At 39.3% G+C, this 22,714-nt stretch overlaps 1 protein-coding gene across 2 annotated transcripts; it reads right to left on the bottom strand.

Moving 5' to 3' along the window:
• Positions 1–59: 59 nt before the first annotated feature.
• On the bottom strand, positions 60–22,542 carry tmem63ba (transmembrane protein 63Ba). 2 transcript variants are annotated; one of them, XM_085428492.1, is made up of 24 exons: positions 22,192–22,541; positions 15,652–15,863; positions 15,294–15,373; positions 9,523–9,567; positions 8,318–8,408; positions 8,175–8,212; positions 7,936–8,078; positions 7,339–7,390; positions 7,121–7,229; positions 6,959–7,029; positions 6,415–6,492; positions 6,215–6,335; positions 5,673–5,806; positions 5,430–5,567; positions 4,794–4,947; positions 4,513–4,619; positions 4,307–4,393; positions 4,153–4,218; positions 3,793–3,955; positions 3,302–3,407; positions 2,941–3,108; positions 2,713–2,828; positions 2,523–2,594; positions 60–1,531 (listed from the first exon to the last, which is right to left on the bottom strand). In XM_085428492.1, the coding sequence occupies exons 2-24, from the start codon at positions 15,841–15,843 to the stop codon at positions 1,352–1,354; spliced, it is 2,511 nt and encodes an 836-aa protein (XP_085284618.1). In that variant the 5' UTR covers positions 15,844–15,863; positions 22,192–22,541; the 3' UTR covers positions 60–1,351. The 2 variants fall into 2 exon arrangements, with proteins under 2 accessions (XP_085284618.1, XP_085284619.1); XM_085428493.1 differs by lacking the exon at positions 9,523–9,567 and having other exon boundaries at positions 22,192–22,542.
• Between the last annotated feature and the right edge of the window lie 172 nt (positions 22,543–22,714).

Raw genomic sequence — 22,714 nt, forward strand, 5'->3', positions numbered from 1 at the left:
AAAAAATAAATCTGTAACTGTTATAGTTAAATCTTGCCCATTATTTAGTGTTATCGAAGAAAAAAAAAAAAAAAAAAAAAAAAAAAAAAAAAAAAAGAACAGTCTACACCCCTAATCTCTCCTCATTGACTACAGAAACTTAAAATAAGCTATCGGCATGATAAAGTGTCTACATAAACATTGACATTAAAGAGGGCCTGACAGGACAAAAGAAGAAAAATGGCAGCCACCTGAACTAAATCTTAATTTCAAGCAACTTACAGGAAAACGTAAACAAAAAGGAAACGAGAACAACGCGTACAGAAGCACAGTCAGCATCATCTAAAACTGACCCGGGGAAGGGGGAACCAAAAAGGCCTTTCTCTCCTTCCTCATAGCTAGACCTTCCACAGGCTCTCAGCTCTGGTCCTTCTGCAGCAACCGTGCAAAGGTTTCCCCCCTTTTTATTTGGAGGCAGCATTAGTAGCAGCATTCCAACTGCAGTCCCAACAAAAGGTTCAGACCCAGAAACTAAGATCATTATCAGTGTAGTGTGCTGAGACATGAATTATCTTCTTCCACAGCTTAAAGGGTGTGTAAAGCATGACAGCGTTAAAAACTCCATGCCTACCAATAAATACATGTCGAAAAAAAGGCTATTTTACAAATCCAGAGATTTTTTTTTAATAGCTGTACAGTGTCAAAGCTTCCTGGAGTGTTAAGTAGCATTTTTTTCCCCAGTTTTTCAAGGCTTCTATGGAACTGGAAGAATCATGTGAGACCATCTCATCTGGACTGATAGCACTATCTGGCATAAAGGCTGCTCCCATCATCTCATGCGCTCATCTCTCCTAATCTTCTTATTTTCTGAAAACATCTAGTGCAGTTAGCAATTATGGGAGAAATCTCTCCACGTTTTTGAAGCTGCATGCCATACTGCAGTACCTTAGTGAAAGTGGAGCGTACTGGTCCTGTCATTCGGGTGCAATACCAAGGTAACTCCCCTTACAAGACAAGGCAATGATTTCCTTATGCATTAATGTCTTCTTTCCATTGGTCCAGAGAAAGCGACTGGGGTGTGCCTCAGTTGCGTCAGGAGCACGAAGATGTTGCTACCCTTTCGATGCCAGAGTAGATTCCTTCTCCAGTAGGTACACATAGGATGCGGCCTGGCGAGGCCCAGTAAAGGAAATGTGAGAGTCTTTGTGCGACAGTCCGTTTAATTCTTAGTAGACAGGGCAGGGTGCTTATGTTAGTGGAAGGTCCCCCAAGGAGGATGAGATGTTTCGGAGAACCGTTGGTTCAGTTCCTCATTTAATTCACTCATTCAGTGGGCTCCTAAAGTGACTTGGCTTTCTATTCCCAGGTGCAATCATTGCCGCACTTCATTATCAATTAGGCTGTCCTCACCAGACTGAAAGGCTTCATTTAAGCCATTGTCAACACTGATTATTTCCTCGTCTTGTGAGGACCCCTGGCCGTCGTCCTCACCGCTGCCAGAACCAGTCTCATCTGAATTTGGCTCTTGTAGTACCTCAGCAATGTACATTTGCTGTAGGGGACAGTCAGAAATAAAAAGAGTATTACAGTTTGGTACTCATCTTTATGTTTCTCTACAAGGTTTTTTGTTTTTTTAAGGCTTGGTTCTACAGGTTCTACCATATGTGTGTGTTTTTCCTAATTTATCCTTAACTGAAATGTATTGTTAAACAAGAAGCATGCTGATTATACTCCCTTTGTCTCTTCCGTTTAACCTTGTCAGGGTTGTGGGCGGGGCTGGAGCCCATCCCAGCTACTATAGGGTGAGAGGCAGGGTACACCCTGGACAGGATGTCAGTCTGTCGCAGGGCTAACACAGACAACTATTGGCAATTTAGTGTTTCCAATGAACCCATCTCCACTAACTGCATGTCTTTGGACTGTGGGAAGAAGCCAGAGTACCCAGAGAGAACCCACGCAAACAAAAAAAGACCCTTGCCTGATGGTGGAATTGAACTCAGGGCCTTCTTGCTGTGAGGCAACAGTGCTAACCACCATGCTAACACGCTGGCCTACTGATTAACTGTACCCCACTAACTGCATGTCTTTGGACATGCAGGGGACAACGGGAGTATATCTCTTTGGCAATCGTGGTCTTGGATAGGTAGGTTTCTTAACAGATTCTGTTTGATGCATGCATCTTGTCTTCATATATGGATGTGTTTTGCCATCATTAAAAATACTAGCACCTGCCACTGCCACCCTTCAGCCTCCTAACAGATATAGCTACAGTATCAATTTCAAAATCAAGCAAGTTAGATAATTTTGGTTGTACAGCCTGCTGTAGTGAAGTTCTTCACAATCTCACCCCATCCATAATTCATCTGTAAACTAACATTGCTCCACATGCACTGAAAAAGCACAATTGTGCATTAAAACTATATGTTACCCATCTTTGTCCTTTGTTTTTGACTTCAGCTACTAAAGGCTTTGGCAGAGCATCCTGCTTTTTAACAGGATGCTCTGAGGTTCATGTTGACATTGATAAACCACTGAATACATACCGCTGCCTTGTTGGCAGCAGAAGGACACGCTGAGTCTCCATTTTCCGATCCGTCCACAGCCTCTGTTTCAATCTGACAGAGAAAACACACATTGAAAGTAGTTGAGCATGAGACTAGAGTAAAACACTAGAATGGCTAATCAGCATGATTCTAAACAGCAATACGCTATAAAAAGTGACCATCTACCAACCTTGTAGTTGTGAGCGCTGAAATATTTAAAATACCCAAAGATGACGTGACAGAGGCAAATGATGATTGTGATGATCAAAACCACAAATGTAAACATGGATGTTGCGGCTGAAAACCCTGGAGGAAAGAACCGGGAGAGACATTTATTGCACTGGGATCTGTCTTTCATAAATAACACCAGGCATGTGTTAAGGACCAGAGTGGCCTCTAGGTGGAGTCGTCTTCCTACCCGAGCGAACAGTGGAGAAGAAGAGAAGCCAAAACAGGCAGAGGATAGGAGCAGCCACCACTTGGTTTACAGCTCCAGAATGGATCTTCTTGTCCAATTTAGATGGCAGATATGCATAATACATGTTGTATCTGTCTGCTAGGTGTTTTAGCAGCATGTACATCAGCCCTGCACAGGGAACAGAGGCAAGCCAATCAGTAAAGCTAATCCAATTAGGCCTGCCGATAAGCCACTGTATAAAGAACTGAATCACTGCATGCTGTCTGTCCTCTACATGTTTATCCTGCTGTAATTTAATCAGCAAACCATGTTAAAGTGAAACAGGAGCAAGCTAGCGGGGCTATTAAACAGCAGAACTCACCGAAAGGGACTATGATTGGGCAGGTTATGCTGTAGGTCATAACCACAGTGAAGACACACATCATCCAGGCATAAGCTGCCCCAAACTGGAACTCATAAGCCTGGTGCTATAAAGAGACAACAAGCCAACTTAAAACAAACATTTTAACTACCAAATGTGGCTTTTTTTTTTTTTTTCTTTGAGTAATAATCGACAGTTGTTATAAAAAGGTTGGATTACATAGTTTTCACCATTGTATTTCAGCACACAGTACAAACATAAAAGTGGCAGTGAAACAACCGCAATCACACCAGGCGATTTAAAATATTACTCAAACATTTGATCCAATATGAAAATTGTCAGAGAAAATTTTTCTAACTAGTCAAGTATCTCATGTCAGCAATACTCCAAAAGCCCAAGACATTTATGTAAATATCTTTTCACATTAAGAGCACTGCACATAGTGCATCTACCCTTCTGTGCCCTTATTCCCATCATATGGTCTCACTAACCCTTTTGACATTCTTTCTGTCAGCTGCAGAGCGAGCCAGACAGAGGCGGATCATATACATCAGTAAACCAGGAATCCTCAGCAAGTCCATGGCATTACCGATGAATGCAGATGCTATGACATAGTTTACAAAGAAGGCTCCATTGTCAGGAAGGAAAACACACCTAAAAAGCAAAGAAAAAAGAAGCAATCATCAAAAATACTAAAATGAGCTTTGAAAATTATTGCAGGATTCAGTTTCATTACAGATTAATTCAAGATGTTTTTGGTATTGCTAAAGGACTGATATAAATATTAAATACATTCAAATCACATACTGCTCTATATATAATAGCATAGCACTGTGCCGTACACTACTCACTCAAATCTTATTTTAGCTTCCTGCAAGAAACTTTTGTCAAAAAGCCACCGGAAGAAAACATCCAAACTGCAAAGAAACAGGAAATGAAATTAATTATCTGAAATATTTCAGATGCTTGTACTGCTGGGCAGCGCAAAATAAAAACATACTTTACCTGGTGAGTCCAAGAGAGGGCAACAACAGGACCATAAAGATCAAGAAAGTGTAGCATTTATGCATCGTAGTCCTGTTTTCTCCTGACCTATACAACCAAATAAAAAGGTGAACACATTAATTTATGCAATACACCAAATCACTTTAAACTTAAAATAAAGACTACATAACTCAAATACTGTTGACCGCAGAGAATTTAAACCGTACCGGGTCCAGTGCCTTTCGAAGAAGGCAGAGTAGTAGACGACAGTAGGAAGTAAGGCAGAGAAAGACCACAGGAGGAGGGTGGGGAAGAACTGGGTGATGATTGGATTCTGAGGAACAGATCAGACAGACGAGGATATGTTTATGTAACTAAACAGGTGAATTCATGTGCTTCTGTATTAGGATGCAGACTTGTTATGCCTTGAACTCAAATGCTAAGAGAAAAACATGAATATGCTTATAACTTAAAATTTAATCAAGCATTCAAATTTTGGGACGCTCACATTTAAGTACTCCACTGGTTTGGTAACATTGAACTTGTCCATGGTGGAGATGATAATGGCAGGAGTGGTGAGAAAGAAGAGGAGGATGAAGAGGATACTGTTGATTAACAAGCAGCGGAGCCACCACTTCAATCCTCCCAGTGACAGATGATCCCTGTGGGATAAAGGTTATACAGCGGTTAGACTGACACAGTCTGATGACCTGCAGTTACGGACACAGCTGGCTGGTAAACTGATACTGCAGCTTAAAAAACAATAGCTCATCTGGAGTGAGGTAGTATTTTTTTTGAAAAATGGACTCATTACATCCCAAGCAGCCCTACTGTGGTTTTGCTGTGTGGGGGTGTTGTGTAGATCTCACCCCACTAAGCAAGCCACAGTTGCTTATTAGCAGATGTGCCTTGGCTGATTTTCTTAGAGTAGAACGGCTGATAAAATAAAACCTCAGTTTTAGTTCCCTTCCACCCACCCTGTCTTTGTGACTTCTATTTCACCCAGAAACCTTATTATTACTTCCCCACATCCCGTCGCCTTATATGGGGAAGTAATGGTACTGAATCAAATTAATCAGTTAAGAGCGTTATGAATAAACAGTTACGAACAGCAGCAGCACTTGTTACTTAAATGTGTTCTTACCAGTAAACATTTTGTGGATCAGGGGCATAGGCGATGGTCCATTTTTGTGTATGCAGTTTGCCGCTGAATATAGAGCTTCTGGGCTCACGACGGCACTGACAGCCATGACACTTGCAGGCATTGAAGTCCTTTAAAATTCTGGGAACAGAGATCGTTGGGTAATGAGCCAAAGAGCTTGTCAGTTCAAAAACAATGCAGCAGACACATATACATTTATTTTCCCATGAGGGTAAGCGTACGTACATTGCAGCTGTGCCTTCATCCTCGAAGGTGACAAAAGCCATTCCTAAAGGTTTCGAGTTGATCTTCTCCCTCTCCTTCCTGCATTGTTCTTTTAAGCTTGCCTCCAAACGGGTATAGAAGCTCACTGCCTCTTCCTATGAAAGACAAAAAAAAAAAAAAAAGTGATGATATTTTTTAATGGTTTACTGGGATACACTGGGATTACTGTGTGAATGGGTGGATGACTAAATGTGTCAAGCGCTTTGGGGTCCTTAGGGACTAGTAAAGCGCTATACAAATACAGGCCATTTACCATTTACCAATGTGAAACTGTTGCATTTAACCAGTAAAAGCCATTTAGTGTGTTAAGGGGTTACACAGTCACATAGCTTCATGAAGGAGCAGTGGAAAAACCATGAATTTTTAACCTGATCAAAAAGATTCAGTTCATACCCATACCTATTCAACTGATCTCACTACAGAGTCCACACTTCATACATTATGTTTCGACATAAGCTACACCAGTATTAGAATGCACTGTTTTAAGGTAAAGTTATACTCACCTGTTCACACCCTTTAACGATACAACAGCACAGGTGTCCACAGGGCTTTGGGTTGACCATGGTAATCTTCCCCTGTGTCTTCAGGTCAATAAAGAATTTCTTACTGCGTTCTGTCTTTTTCCTGAAATTAACGCATCAGCAATTAGGATTACTGAAGATCTTCAAACACGCAAACACATATTTGGTTAAAACATTGTTACCTTTCAGTGCTAAGATACATCAAATTGGCTACATCGTAACAGAGACGAGTTTCCAGTACACGACAATTATATGCCTTCCTGTGAACCAAGGGCAGAGAAGGAGACAAAATGAGTCCATTTTAAAGTACAACGATTCATAACACATTCCTTATATCAGCACAGGGACTTTTCAAATATTACAATAGCATCTGCAAGTCAAAATACCGGGGACACATATACAATTGCAGTTAATACTGTTTGGTCAGGTAGGATCTGAGCCAAACCACCCCAATCTCAATCTTAAACCACTGTGGCACGTGTCTTACTTAATTCTGCTCATCTGCCTTCTATTACGGAGAATTACACATACAGTCCTGCCATTGTCTGATCCTAACCTTAAAAGCCATGACGATGCAACTCTTAACAGAAAAAGGAATGGTTCTCATCTAACTTAATAGAGTTACTGCAAAGCAGCCATGACACCAAAGTACTGTACCATTTATATACACAGATAAAGTCTCATTATAGTTAAAATTAACCGTGGAGCTGGGGGCAAAATCCTTACTCAAAGTGCTGGTTTATCTCCTTTTCTTCTGCATATTTGGAGATCCCATTTATGAATAAAGTGCGTTTAACCTACATGGAGATGAAAAAAAAAGCGACAATCACTAACACCACACAGACTGACGTGTATCCAAACATGGTTTTCTGAAACCGTGCCACCCACCAGGTCATCCTCCTTGTATTGCATTTTGGATGTGTGCCGTCTCATGCTGTACACCGTGAGTAACAAGTAAAGAAATGCAAAGATGGTGTGCAGCCACAGTAGTGCGTTACTTGAAAAACAGAATGTAAAAAGGATTTGATTAGTGGCACAAAGGGAAGACCCAATTAACTTCTTTAATAGCATTTTATGCTGTATAAAAGGGACGCTCCGTTACTCACTCTGCTCCGAGATTTCCTATAGTGGTTCGCCCAAAACTATAGGCATTGTTTTCTGTGGAAAGAAAAAGCGAAGCAAGAGAATCACTTGATTGAAAAGCAACCTCTGCACAGAACACAGCAAGGAAATGTGGAAAGTGGTTTTAATTGGGAGAAAAGTAAAAGGATCATTTTTTTTGTAGGAAAAAGAATCGTTTGACTACTGACCTTCCAAAAATCTAAAAAGTGCTTATACCCTAGTAACCAATTACCTGTTAGTTTAGCAAATGACTATCCTCGCACAAGTGAAAGAACATAACTGGTCTGCAGTAACATATAACACCAACAACTGCATTGGTTCTGTGCATTATAGGTTTTCTAAAACAGTCACAGAACTGCGCAGATCTATGCAGCAGAGAAGGTTGTCAAAAGGTCAACCCCGCCCCCCAACAAAAAAAAAACCCCCAACAAGAACCCCAAATCAGAATAAAGATAAAATACCAAAAACCAAAGGAAAAGAAATAAAATAAACAAAAGCAGCAAACTGGTCAAACATTTAGAGAAAAACTATCGTAAATATTTAAAATAAAATGTAGCCTCTTAAATGTTACTCTTATTCACCTAGCAGATTTCCAGAAAAGTTCACTGGCAAGATGATGCCAACAGAGAGCACGCCCACCACTACTAACAAGCCAATGATGTGGCGCTGAAAGGACAAGTAATACACTGCATCGTCACCGCACTTTTCCCTTATCTCGTCTTCCCTTTAGAAAGAAAACAGGGGACACCTTGATCATTATTCAGAACAAAGAAAATTGCAACCTTTTATATAAAACAGACTTTAAAACAGGCTGACTCACTTGATCCGGAATATAGAAGTTAACCAATCGCAGAACCCCTAAAGAAGAACAGCACATATTTCACAATGTTGTACCAGTTTTCCTGTTTTATTATTGTTACTATTATTATCATCAAGATTATGCAGCAGCAATAGCACACTTACTGTGTCTCTATGATCAAAATCCACCGAGCTAGAGACTGATGTGAGGCGCTCATAGCGTTCATGCATGTCAGATGTAGTAGGAGAAACCATGCTATATGAAAAAGACACAACACACAGCATTTGCATGACATTACACAACTACCCAACATCACCATATACCATACAAGGATATTAGCTCTAGCTTTCAGGACAAAGGATAAACCTTCAGTATGGCAAAGGTAATGACACAAAGCAAACACGCTGTGAAATGATCTGAAGAGATTGACCCAAGGTAATGCTGTGTGTGGTTCACAGCAGATTTAAGGTGGTAAACCAGTAAACCTCAGAAACAATCTCTGCAGCCACATCTCATGCAGTGTTAGGAGCTAAGCGCTACAGGTTATTTGCACCGTTGCTGTCAGAATAAATGGTGCAATAAAAATGACACGGCAGAAACCATTCACAGAGGAAGAAACAGAAACAAAGCAACAATCCAGAGACAGACTTGGGGAGTTCTTCCAGCAGAGCCATAGGTTGTCCTTGCTAAATCTATTTACTTTATACGAATTTAATGCATGCCCCTGAGAGGAAATGGCAATTGATTTTACATATATCATTATGAAGAGAACTCAGACTCTGCTGGAATTATTATTTTACTTAGAGTTCAATACTACTGTAAAAGATGACGTCACCCGGGATTCTAAGAAATCTGATGGAATGAGTAAGGAGCCTGACGCTGGAAAAATCAGTCCTCTTGCACATGCCAGGTCTAGTACACAGGTTACACTGTAGGTGCTCCATGTTAGGGCCTGTCTATGAATAACCACAGATCAGGGAAGTATTACCTTTCCCCGCAAGCATCCTGTGTGTCTTGCTCATGCGGTGTGCTCACACAGAAGAAGCCCGTGCTTCATAAAGAGGTCAATACACAGATTAGCAGACAAAGATCCGATTAGGACAGTGAGAGAGGACAGGGACACCCAACGGCAAAAGCATGAGAGCGACAAAGAGAGGAGAATGAGTCGGAGCCTGGTGCTAGGAAATGCCTGAAGAAGGAAAATGCCAAACCATCAAGAGTTTAAAAAAAAAAAAAAAAGAAAAAAAAAAAAAGAGGAAAAACACGAAGAAACCAGTGTACCCTGAGCAGAGAGTAATTATGAGTAAGACGGTCTACAGAATGTCAAAAGGAAAGAAGAAAAACTCAATGATAATGAGAGATAACATACAATTCCTGTTCTTCCAGACGACTGTAAAATGTATCCCTTTTTCTTCTATAATAAAAAAGAAAAAAAAAGTAAATCAAAGCCATTCAGTTTAGTTAAGAGGAAATCACTCTGTTGGGGAAAAAAACAAGGGAACTGGTTTAGAGAAAATCTGGGTAGGCATATTACACCACAAACATACCAATGAAGGTTTCTGTTCACACTAGGATACATTATCCAGCCATACACACGTGTTCAGGACCTGGGCCCTATTTCAGGAAGCCGGTTTAGAAAACTCAGAGTGAAAAACGATACTCAGGGTTGAGTAACCCCGAACTGTCCAACTCGGAATATTCGGTTTCAGAAAGGCTGATAACAAGTAGTTCAATCAACGCGGAGTTGCTTTAACCCCAAGTTAAACGCGCGCACGAGGATACATAAAGCCCTGATTAGTGGAGCACAGATTAAGCGAGTCACCATGGAGACGGAGAGAAAGAAGGTGCGGTCAATGTATTTTACAGCGCTTGAGGCCGAAATTCTGATGGCAGCATATGCCGATAACATGCAAATTTTGCGGGAAAAAAGTAACACAGCCTCAGCTGCAAAAGAAAGGGAGCATGCATGGCAAAACATAGCCGACAGAGTCAATGCGTGAGTGTTAATATAAACATTGATCTAGGGATTTCCACCCATTTAACACGTTATTTTATTATTTTTTATTTTATTTTTTATTTCATACATTTTATTTTGTGATGTGATGTGAGCGCAGGTGCAACCCAACAGGCCCCAAACGTTCCTGGCAGCAAGTAAAAATGAAATATAAAAATATAGTCCAAACAGGTAAGGTGTAATTGTATTATGAGCCACAGTGCTTGGTCTGTTTGTCCGATGTAAATCAATTGCAGTTAGAGGCTACATTAATTTCCCCTCTGTAAGCACTTATTGAAATTATCTGAGCACATTACAAGTACATATTTGCTTACTCTGTATGCTCAAATGTGACCCGTTATAGCCAACAGAAAAAAAAAGCGGAGGCCCGAAAAACAGGTGGGGGTCCTCCACCACCACCACTCACAGAGGCTGAGGAGTTGGCTTCCATATTTGTGATAATGTAGGCAGCATCACATATGATCTTCACAGTGCAGAGAACATAAATTAGCATCCATTACTAATAATGAAATAATTTGTTAGTTTGAAATGCTACAGGGAACTATGTACCTGTACATTAATGCTGTGGAAAGACTTCCTGTTCACATAGTCTCCTTCATTTACTGAAGGAGCAATGATTGGAATGTGAGTGCCATCTATACAGCCAATCACGCCTGGGAACCGTGAAAATAAATGTAAAATTTAAGTAGTAGTTCAAGTATCACCACATCATAAATTAAGTTTCGTTCATCCTGATACCTGCAATTTTGTGGAATCCCTCTTTGATAAATCTTGTGGGTCTATGACCGGGGAACACCACAAACGAGTACAGGAGACGTTTCAGTGCAACTGTAACATTCCTGACTGCCCGACAGACGGTAGCCTTGGAAACGTGCTCAGCGTCACCAATATTATACAGAAAGCTCCCGTTTGCAAAAAACCGAAGTGCGATACAAATAATATGTACAGAACTGAGAGAATGTCCGCGATGTGTCACATGAGCAATATTAGGCCTGAAGATGTTATTCAAATAAATTATAGATTGTGCTGAAAAACTAACGTTCACACAGAAAATCATCAGGAAATGATAAAATGTCCAAACGCGCTCTAATCACTCTCCGGAGAGCTCTGCGGAGAATTTGGGCTTCAACATCTACTGGCTCTTCAAGGAAGGGGCATGCCATGTCTGACACTTCCTACAGTCAGGTTTCTGACAAAGAGGCGGAGAAAGTCAGGGTTAGTTGAAGTAAACCTGCTAGGGGGCAGGTTAGCTTCACGGAGTGTTGTCATAGTAACTCACTCAGAATTAATCTAAACTCGCTTTGTGAAACCGAAAACCCAGAGTTTTCGTTAACTCAGGGTATACTTACTCAGAGTTTGCACTAAACCGGCTTCCTGAAATAGGGCCCTGGGATGTAGTAACCACTTTGTTTTTGCAGCTGTAACAAAACATTCATCATATGTAATCCCCGTTTTTGATTGTCCAACTTTCCTGGAGAGGTAACAGCCTCTTTTCAAAACATGAAAAAAAGACAATGATCTGAAGTCAGCACAGTGTCGTGGGACAACAAACTACATTTCCTGTCTGTTACAAAAGTGTTCCATGCTGCCACCCCCCTCCCATCCTCCCACCATGCTGCAACCTCATCCTCTGCTCACATGCAGCTGCAAAAATAGTCTAGCTGCAACATCACACAAACACAGCAGGGGGGACATGGGTAATGGAGCACTGTGTCATGTAGTTCCCAGAGTTCACAGTCAAAGAGGTCTGAATTCAGTCTCTTAATCCGATCCATTTAATTTTATGGTGTAGCCCTAAAATCATTCTTTGTTAATAGGCATCTATTTGGCTGCTTCCAAAACTTTTCTAGTTAAGCATCCTAATTTATCTGGCAATAATACATCATCATACAATAGCATGAACTACAGTCTTCCGGGCTTAGATGTGGACATTAATGTTGATGAACTAGGGGTACATAAAGTACCAATAGTTTAATTATTTTTTGCTTCTTTGTCAATTTCAGGCTTTTTCCTTATAATGTCAAAGTGGATAAACTATGTATTGAAGTACAAACCATCACATGGCAGACTGAAAGGGTGCTTTTCAAGGAAAAAGTGCTGAAACTGACTTCCTGTCTGGGCTAAAATCTTCACGATGTCTGCTTCTGTCAGAGGAATTAGCCTCCTCTTCGGGGTCAAAAAACATCCAAAAGGAAACGATGGCAGGACTTAAATTACGACCCTTGTAGGGCTAAATGATATAATTACTATTTTTACAAACAAATCAATTCTCTGTTTTCAGGCCTAATCTATTAGGTTATTTTATTATGATTAAAATTAGTTTAAAAAAAAAAAAAAAAAAAAAGCTTGAAAACTAGTTTGAAAAGTTGTAAAATGTAAAAATCAAATCAGCAATCCTGCAGAGCAGGTGTGTCAAACATAAGATCCAGGTGCTAGAATTGACACGGCCCAATGGAAGGCTGGAAATGTGAAAGATGGCAAAAGGTTTTGGACTTTTATCTCCATTTTCAAAGGTTTTGCAGCTTTTCCTATTGATAGAGACCTCCCTTTATTCACGATAAACCAAAGGGATTAAGATACACAATTATGTGACAATAAAGTTTCTGTCTATATAAATCTTTTTTAAACAGACATGCTGTTGAAATTTTACTATTTTTTCCTTATAGAACCACATTTCATGAATTGAATGTGTAGTTAAATATCTTTACACTGATAGAGTGAGCCAGACACAGTATTACACTCGGAGCTGGGCCAAATGTCTAAAGGTAAATAAACCGCAGATAAAGAAAGCTGGATACACAGCAGTCAAATCTCTTGCAAATTATCCAGTTAATCCGTGCCCACAAACACACATTGTCATGATTTCACCATTTAAAAAAAGGCAACATTACAATCCAACTGTGTACACGGATAACCAAAGTCTGGCAAAGTCCTAAGCTGCTCACACCTACGCTAACAAACAAGCCTTGCATGAAACTTTGGTCCAAACCCCAGCAGAAAAATCAGGCTTGCTGTTTGCCATTTGTAAAGTTACACCTAATTTAGTATAAATATTTGGTGCATAAAATATAGCATAACCATACCAGTATAAATAATTTTGTAGTTAAATAAGTGTAACACAATGAGTAGGTTAATAATTTAAAAATCTGTAGTTTAGAGAACGTGGTAACAACTCAAAGTTCAACCCTGTGAACAATGTTTTCAGTCTGTTTTATCCACCAAAAGGTAATGAATATGTTTTTCAGCTCTGAAAAACATGAATGTGAATACATGAATGTTTTCCATTATCAACTACATTAAATACTAGGGGTGCAACCATACACAAAATTCACGGTTCGGTTCGGTTCGATACTTTGGTGTCACGGTTCGATATTTTTTCGATACAAAAAAAATGTTCATGCATTTTTAATTTGTCATTTATTAAAATTATAAATATATATTTTAACTCAAAAGTACAGTTTTTAAATTTAACCCTAACCCTTGTGCGTGTTTTTTATTTTGACAGCGAATGCGCACCTGCGGACCACTTATGTGCAGCCCTGGTTATTTAGCTCATCATATTGCAGCCACAGAAATTCTTTTGTCCATGAAACCATAAAGCTGCACTTTCTTTTTGCCTTATAGTCTGATTTGTCATAACTTCTCCGTTTTGTGGTAAGCTTTTCTTTGGCTGTCACTTCTTCGCCCTGACCTGTCTTATTTGGCTCAGCAGAACTGAAATGCTTTTACACACGCACTCACATAAGCTCAGCGATTCTCTGCGCGATCAACCTCTCACATGTTTAAGCTTGCTGTGGGAGATTTCACTTGTCATGTTTGCATAGTAAGCTAACGATTAATAAGACCATGTCAGAGGAATTGGTGCACAAATTATCATCACTCACAGATCAGTGCTGTCGCTCTCTATACACAGTTCGCACGATTGCAAAGTGAAAGCAAAAAAACAAGCGCAAATTCAAACGCGATTTCAATATGTCACATATTGACAGTGGCTCACCGATGCCAATGACATAATTACCCAGCTACATTTCTGAAAGAATGCAAAAGCATTGACATATATTTTTCCTACAATAGCCCGACGGGCAGGGCAGAGATAGATTTTGGTAGCCCGACTGAAAAAAATCGCTAGCTCCGGGACGTCGGGCTAGCGATATTGCAAGCTCTGTATCTGATTGAGGAATCACTCATCTTTGGAAAAGAGAGTTTATTACAGAGAAATGTCTCTTTCCAAAATAAAAGCTATACTATCCGCTTCTTCTGGGCTATATTCTCAGCAGCATAAGGAGAATCATGCTGTCTAAATGACTCGGCTAAAGTTAGTAGCATGCTTGTTGTTTTTGTCTTTGCACTAGGATGATGTCGGCGTAAATGTGCAGTCATATTCGTTGTGTTCCCACTAGTGCTTTCAGGTTAATCTCGTTGAAATAACCTTAACGCCACAACACGGCAAATCTCCGTTAACGAGCTACCGCCGATCGCTCCGTGCATGGGGCTAGACGGCCAACACGTTAACGAGCTAACTGCGCTAACACACTAGTTCCCACCCATGTAATTGAGCATTGCGTGGCACATCCAACATACTGTTTTACTTTAGTCCATGACTCGCTTACCTTCAGGGTCATACGTCACATGAAAACCAAAATAATTCCAAACGCCAGATCTGAATGAGGTTCAATTTGCCTGTTGCAAGGAGAGCTTAACTTCTGTCTCGCTAGCTTGCCCTGCGCTCTTCCTTCTGACTATGCTGTCTGTGTTGAGCGCTCAGTGGATCTGCGCTGGACAGTGCAGCCTAGGCGGAGTAGTCGAACACAGATTCACTGAGCGCTCAACACAGACAGCATCGTCAGAAGGAAAATTGATAAAATAAATTACAAATGTTGTATTGTTCGATACATATGCGTACGGAACCGAAAGCACTGTATCGAACGGTTCAATATCAATACGAATATCGTTGCACCCCTATTAAATACATATTTTTAGAAGACCATCGTAATACCTGGTTACGTCATCCAGAGATATGAATAACCATTACCAATCATGTTAATCCATTAAATGTACGATAAAATGAGGTTAACAGCTTTGTTGCTAGACTGGTCCAGTCTAGCAGACCAGTGTGTTCTTATTACCTTTCGGCATCAGTCACTAGAGCGAGGCGCCCATAGTCCCATGCCACTTTTCTCAAGATAGAGAACACAAACAGCAGACCCTAAAAGCACAAGAGAAAGAGCAGGTCAACACCTTCAGTACCTTTATTTACATTACAGGGACCTACTGAACTAAAGTTGCATAAGTGCTTCGGGCTATTTATAGTTTAAAAACACTTTCCTGGAACTATTTTTATTTCAGTTCTTAGAATTGTAATGACAACACAATACACAATATTAAAGAGCCCACATGTGATGATGAGGATAGCATTATGCCTTACGTAAAAAGGTGCTCATAAATAGTAATGTTATGGTCCATATGAGTGACAGAAGTACTCACCAAGAAGCACATAAAGTCAAGGGCAAGGACAGTAGGCACCCCACCAAAGGGCAAACCCTGGAGTACAGTACTCCTAATTCGAGCAGAGTAACACATTTCCGTAGATTTATTGCGGGATGGTGCCGGCGATGTTCCAATGCAGTTCACTGTCACCCCCCAGAAGGTTAGTATTAAAATCAGTACCTTGTACATCACTGCAGCATGACAAGAACCTGTAAAAAGAAAGATTAATTTTAATTTATTTATTTTTTACACAACTACATACACTGAAATCATCGGTCACGCCGTCCGTCTATGTCAGCTACTTTCAGAAGACGACATCAGTGTCTGCATACCCAGTAAATGATCAGAAATGGAAGGGGGACAACCAGAAAGGCCCTGTCACACAAGATAATGTCATTTTATTTCCCATTTTAATGACCAGCTGGTGTTTCCGTCATGTCAATAATCACATGTTGGAGAGGCAACTTCTGACCGCACAACAACTGAAATCCTGCTTTTAAAACATAGTACACTTTCTGTTCCCTCTTTACAGACACTTTTGGTGTTAATGACACATATTTAACTTTGTACTGAATTCATGGGAAAAAACTGTGGTAAGCACAAATTATACTCTGCGCATCTTGGCAGTCAGCTAGCAGACATTTCCTTTTCATTCCAGCAACAGTAAAGAGACCAACACTGTAATCGCACGAGAGAATTGTTTCTAGACAACATCAAAGTCAGCGTTTACGTCATTAACATGAGTCCAGTCAGGCTTAAAAGATCTGGCCTACTGGGATAAGCCTACCAGTAGCAAAATTTCTCTAATCCATTTCAGAAGGAAACAAACAGCTGACTTAAAAATCTACTTAAAGGATAATGATGAAAAGATACTGACATGTTTAAAAGTCTGAGCGTTATAATGAATTATGGGAGAAGTATTTCAAATCCCAAAAAGGATTTTACTACAAACATTTCAAAGTGAGTTTAAGTTTAGCTTAATTTTCCTCTCTAGCACACAGAAAAATGATGGATTACTTCAGACTACTTAAGGTAAATATTTGCTGACCCAGAAAAAGGATAACATTTGTCTGGAAATAAAAGTAAATTACTACTACTGTATCAAATATTAGGGCCATCCTAATAAAACACTAGCCATCCATTCAGTGCTTTTACCCTCTGAGACTTTAACATATAGAAGCTCTGGACCCACCATGCTACAGAGTCGTCATATAAATGTAAAAGTATTACAGCATTCTGGCTGGCAGGGAGGACACAAAACATCATTTTTAAACCTAATTAAACAGGGCAACACATTTAGAAGACTGGTTATTTCACACATACTAACCAAAAAGCTGTTCTGAGAAGAGCTGGAGAGGGCGTTTTCATAGTTGGACTGCTATACTTGTGCCCTTCTACCCACTATTATCAGCAGCAACCACAATGCTGCTCATCTGCCATAACACTAAGTCATTTATCCGCTCCCTGGAATGCTGTGACTTCACTCAAGAGGGACGTAGCCGGAGCTGAACAATACGCCGATAGAGACCACAGAGTTCAACTGGACCGGTCTCAACCCAATGAGGACACAACGCACATGCCCACGGTACATTCAGCAACACTGAACCACTGCAAAAGCAGACACCAGCAACTTAAGTATATCAAGAAGAACATACTGTAAGACCTGATACACACATTATATTATATATTATTTGTGATAGTAAGCCTAACAAATCAAGTATTAATTGGATTCTAGAGTGATGTCATCCACCATAATATACAAATCCCACAACTGTATAGATTTACACATCTGACAGTTTAACCAAGTACCGAATGTATTTTGTTATGTAATGTAGTTTAAAATAATCTGAACTCATCCAGTTGTGGGTTGAATCAAATATTGTTGGAAAATGCAAAAAGTTGACAGTTTTTAAAAAAAGCTTTGAAGTAGAAAGTTGTTGTTTTTTAACAATACAGTAAAACTGCAATAAAGAATTTTCTTTTTATGCTTATTTTTGATTATACTATACTAAAAAGGTATTTTGGGGTTAAAAAAAAAAATGTTTTAATGGTGTTACTAGGGGTTCACGCCTGCCTGCCTCCCCCCCCCCACACACAATATTTTGGTCGCTACCGTCATCTTGTCTCCTTAAACCTGCTTTCTTACCCAATTATCTGCATTCACATCACACTGAGGTGTCTGTAAACATAACTTCCCTTCCATTTAGTATTTCTTGTTAAAAATGCATTGACTACACACTGGAATTTCATTGCATTACGTTTCTTATCAAGCAAAAAAAGACTGATGATTACGCCGATATACATATTTGAAGTGCATTTCTACATTGCCTCTAGAGACGTCAAAAGTAAAAAGAAATATTAACTTATCGACAAATGATCATCAAACATCAAGCATTTTATGTGTATTAATTGCTTTTAAATGGATTTTAATGTCTGAACGCATTGTAACAGATTTTTGGCTATAACAGTTGTGATTGATATGGAGAAAGGATGTGGCGCTCACATGTATTCCATGAGGTCATCGTCTTAATCTTTATTTTCCACCTTCCCTTTACTGTAAACAGTGTGTAACATTAGCTAACACCAGCTTAGGAATAGAGTCTGTGTACATCGACCAGCAGCTTCTTCACATTAGCACAGTGAAACTTGTGGTTGAAAGTTCAAAGGATCAGTAGCATCAGTAATAAAGTGCTTGTGTTCTGTAGAGAACATACAGTGTGGACATTTCTTACAATGATAATGCAAGGTTACTTTTTATTTCATGAAATCCAAAAAACCCCAAACAAAAACAAAACTATAACTGGCGCAATTGTTTCAAACCCAACATGTTACTTAGTAACCCAAGCCATTTTACAATCTGCATTAGGAATGTGCACTTACTCATCCTTGCAAATCACTTCAAGTCATAACCTAGCCCATCTATTCTGTTTAGGATCTATGCTCAGATATCCCATGAAGTGAAGTTCAAATATTCGGCACTGTGAGGGCCCAGTTTATGTTTGATGGTTCATGGGTGAACTACTAATACATTTTAGAGTGCAGCCTTCCTTTTAATGTCAGTATCTTCCCTAATGACACAGTATTTTCATCTGCAAAAACAGAAAATTTCCATCCCTATGATTAACAAGTACAGTACTGCTTCCTATTCTCTCTAAATATACCTTTGGCAACTGTGGCCAAAGGGCAGCATTTTAACTTATCTGTATAGAGCACTCTTTCCAGACCATCCTGTGTTGTTTACAGACATATGCGGTTTTTTTGCTCTGCCTCACAGGGATATTTTGTTTGACAGCTCTACTGCAGACATTTCCTTCAAATTTGTTACTCATATGAATGATTCAAAGAAAACAGAAGCCTAAAATTGCCTTTTTAGACCAAAACTTGCAACACCAATCAATAATAAGAGTTCCGTTTTTCCTGCATGGAGTCATTTTTGGCACAATTTGTTAGACCCAAAGCAAATCAGCTCCATTGTAATAATGTTTTAACCAGTTTTATTAATATAATGTATAGATTTCAGTCAAATAAGCAAACAATGTGTCACCACTACATGGTCCTTCCAAGCCAAACATTTAACATTGATATAATTTAAGCAGAAGACATTGACTGAAAGAATGACAGATAAATAAACTATAATGAAGATGATATACAACCTCAAACTTAATCCAAAACCTGGAGGTTTGTTTAATTTTTGTTAGTAAAAAAAACTAAAAACGAATTATACTTGGAATACACAATAAGGAACTTTAATTTGCAATATTTCCTTAACCAATAAACCAATGAAATTTTCATCAAGGGCTGATTTTTCTTGCTTTTGGATTGCAACTAACATCAAATCCAAAGAGCATTTGAATTACTTAAAATTTGAACAGCGCCATCACTGTGTGATCATAGCATGACTCAGCGTTGCATAAATATTGTACAACCTTTCCACCTGACGCTAGTTGTCATGGTACCATCAGTCTGGCTTGCTTCCTCCAACTACAAATATGAGGAGGGTGAATGTAATGGGAGGATAGTCAAAGCTTTTCCATCTGAAGCTCAATGAAAATTCACTCTAGACCATTTGTCGCAGCTTAAAAGAAAGAAAAAAATTCTTTGTTTCAATTTCTCAGATACTATAGCCATTTAATTAGTCAGCAATAATCACAGGAAAATCTCTACTGCAACAAATGAAATGAAAACAGACAAACAGACTTCCTAATTCAATTTGATGCCTTAATACAGACACATACGCACACCCCTTTTTTTTTTTTTTTTTAAAGGCCACATTCATCTTAATGCACAATGTTGCAAAACTCTCATATTTTACATGTATAATTAGCAACAGCACACATATTTATGCCATTACCGCATGCAAGTCATTTCTTCTTTAACCATCCTAAGTCAAATATTTGAACAGGCTTTTTTTTCCCCTACCTGTGCTTTAAAACACTGGGTTAGGTCGCAGATTTGCAGCTGTCAAGTAACACTGGCTTACTTTGCCAGCTAAATATAGTGAAATATAACACATGGTGGACACACATGAGGCGCTTGCAGGAAGCTGAACTGGTTTTGGTCAACTCACAATAAGTTGCTATGACATGTGACTTGAAAAAACAAAAACTGTTATTTCATTTGTATTTTTTTACGAGTGTTGGTTCAAAGCAGTCACCTTGTAAATTATTTCCTGGCGCTCATAACAGCAGCACTCAATGTATACAACCAGTGAACAAGTACTTCTTATGCATGTCATTCCAACTGACTTTCTGCCATCAGCTTTCAAACACTGCGTGATAAACTTATCAGCAATGTGAAACTGGAAAAACAAAGAATCCGTGCACACCCTGTAAGAAAACTGCCAAGGGAACCTGGCAGAGACAGCATTTCCACAACTGCTCATTTATTCAAACTCTACGTTTGAATCCACTGATACTTTTTCCTCTTTGTGATCAAAAAACCTCCTTTACATTTTAATGAATTTGTGCTCTGCATTAAGACAATTATCAGACTTCACAAGAGCTTTCCAATAACGTTGATGGCTGATAATGCAGAATTGCATCTATTTGAATTGTTAGCCAGTAAATCATTGACAAACACACAAAGGCTCAGCTTTGATTATCACAGATTTTGACAATGTCAGGCTGATTTCATAATGTCTTCAAGCATTAAGTTACAGTGAAAATGCATAAATTCAATAACAAAGATAATTTGCTATCCTAATAAAACTAGACAACAAATTGCAGCTGATGCTATATTATAGAAGACTACTACACAGTACAACCGAGCCTTAAGAGTTACATAAATCCAATGAAATGCATTATGCCTGTAAAAGTAATCCAGCTACTGTAATTTAATTCCAATTTAAATAAAAATGAAAGGAGGCACATGTTCCAATCTACTAAATTCACTGATAGGACAGAAAATCTGTTTTTAAAGTTGTAGTGGTTGTAATGAGGTTTAATGCAAAGGGAAGGTTATCCATTTCAGTGTCATTATTAATTCAAGACTGGGCAGCTGGATGGAATTTAAGGCATCCATTTGCATTCAGACTGAAAGGTGCTTTTACGTATATTTTTCATATTTATGGAAGCAAGGCCTGGCCAAAGAAAGGCTTGTATTTCACAAAGCAGTTAAAATAAGGCATTTAAGAAGGAGAAGAAAAATGGAAGGGCCCTTTGTTTTGCAGCTTATATGAAAACGGTATCAGTGGCAACATGTCAGAGGTATACTTTTTCAAAGGTTTTCCCCATTTATGCTTATTCATGCTATTGCACCACATTATGAGCAAACAATACGCCTGGTAGCAGCCTGTGCTTTCCCTGTATAGGCTACGCACAAGTATAGCATTTAGTTTTATATCCAAGCTACCACCAGCCATCAGTTCGTGAAGAAGCCAAAGTCAGAAGAGCCAGTAGATTTTAGCTTTTTACTATGATGCAAATCCCAAGACAAAGCGATTAAAACCACCTTGATGGACATCCGAGTAATGTTCGGAATTATTGATCGTCTATTGATTAGCTAAACCCTTGTCAAACTACTGCCTTTGAACACGCAGCTTAATGTCACGACTGCAAATTAAAGCTTCATTGTCCAACGCCTCCAAGCACAAGCAGTCTCTGCGTAGCCATGAAATTATAAGGAACTCCAAATATTCTTAAAAGCTTTTATGACGAACACTCTGGCATGTCTCCATTGATCCACCAGATCGTGGAAAAAAAGAAAAAAAGATCATTAAGAAACTGGCTTGGTCTTGGGCGTGTAGTGCGAGAAGGGCAACTGAAATAAAACCAACCTTAAAGCACATTTTTTAACAAAATAATAACTATCAACGAGGTTAATTTTTGTTTCATAACTTCCATGAACTGTGTAAACAACCAGCTCTCAATACAGCTGAGGCTAGTTAGCCTGACGCTAATAGTAACTGCATGTTTACCCTTTTATTGTTTGACAGGAGCTTACGATGGGCTTTCGATACTGTAAACGACAAAGTAATATTTTTATTTTTTATTTCTGCGAACTGCTGGTATAAGTTTACTGATAAGAAAATCAACTTACCTTGATATGCTACGCAGAAGGGACAGAAACTTTAACAAATTGCTAAGGTGAGCTAGCAATCAATTCAGCTAACGTAGCCCCGTAACGTAGCAAATAACAGGTGGAGAGTGTCCAGCATTTAAAGACCGTCGACTGATTTCGACCCAGTGACTGTGTGCCCACCAACAGCCAGCTGGAAGTAGTTTGTCGAAGTGTCAGTACTAAGACAAAAGTTACTATCACCGTCTGTGAGCCGGTTAAACAACTATCGCTAACCCAACCAGTTACACTGGAGGCAGCCCGGGTTGGAGCGTGTCTTATGCAGAAGTAGATCACATAGGCATAGTCTCCATAAGGGAGCGCTTCACCGTGTAGCTTCTATTCTGTTTTATTTCTACAATTCCGCTGGCGCCTCTCTATGACGTAAATCAAATGACAAACAAGCTCCGTTTTTGTGTTTAACCTTTTCCTTTTTGTGAGGACTGTCTGTACGGAAATGAAATGGTTCGCAGTAATACGTATAAAACTAAATAAATAAAAACAT

Source organism: Rhamphochromis longiceps, linkage group LG13 (genome assembly GCF_057381845.1).
Source record: "Rhamphochromis longiceps isolate RC_006_pf linkage group LG13, R_longiceps_female_GT1.1, whole genome shotgun sequence".
Classification (NCBI taxonomy): Eukaryota; Metazoa; Chordata; class Actinopteri; order Cichliformes; family Cichlidae; genus Rhamphochromis; species Rhamphochromis longiceps.

Excerpts from the sequence above, each read along its gene's own strand:
- tmem63ba (XM_085428492.1), bottom strand. The coding sequence starts at position 15,843 with ATGTACAAGGTACTGATTTTAATACTAACCTTCTGGGGGGTGACAGTG. Across the intron at positions 8,213-8,317 it reads ATTTTGATCATAGAGACACA|GGGTTCTGCGATTGGTTAAC; the intron begins GTAAGTGTGCTA and ends GTTCTTCTTTAG. Across the intron at positions 2,595-2,712 it reads TCAGCGCTCACAACTACAAG|ATTGAAACAGAGGCTGTGGA; the intron begins GTTGGTAGATGG and ends TTTCTCTGTCAG.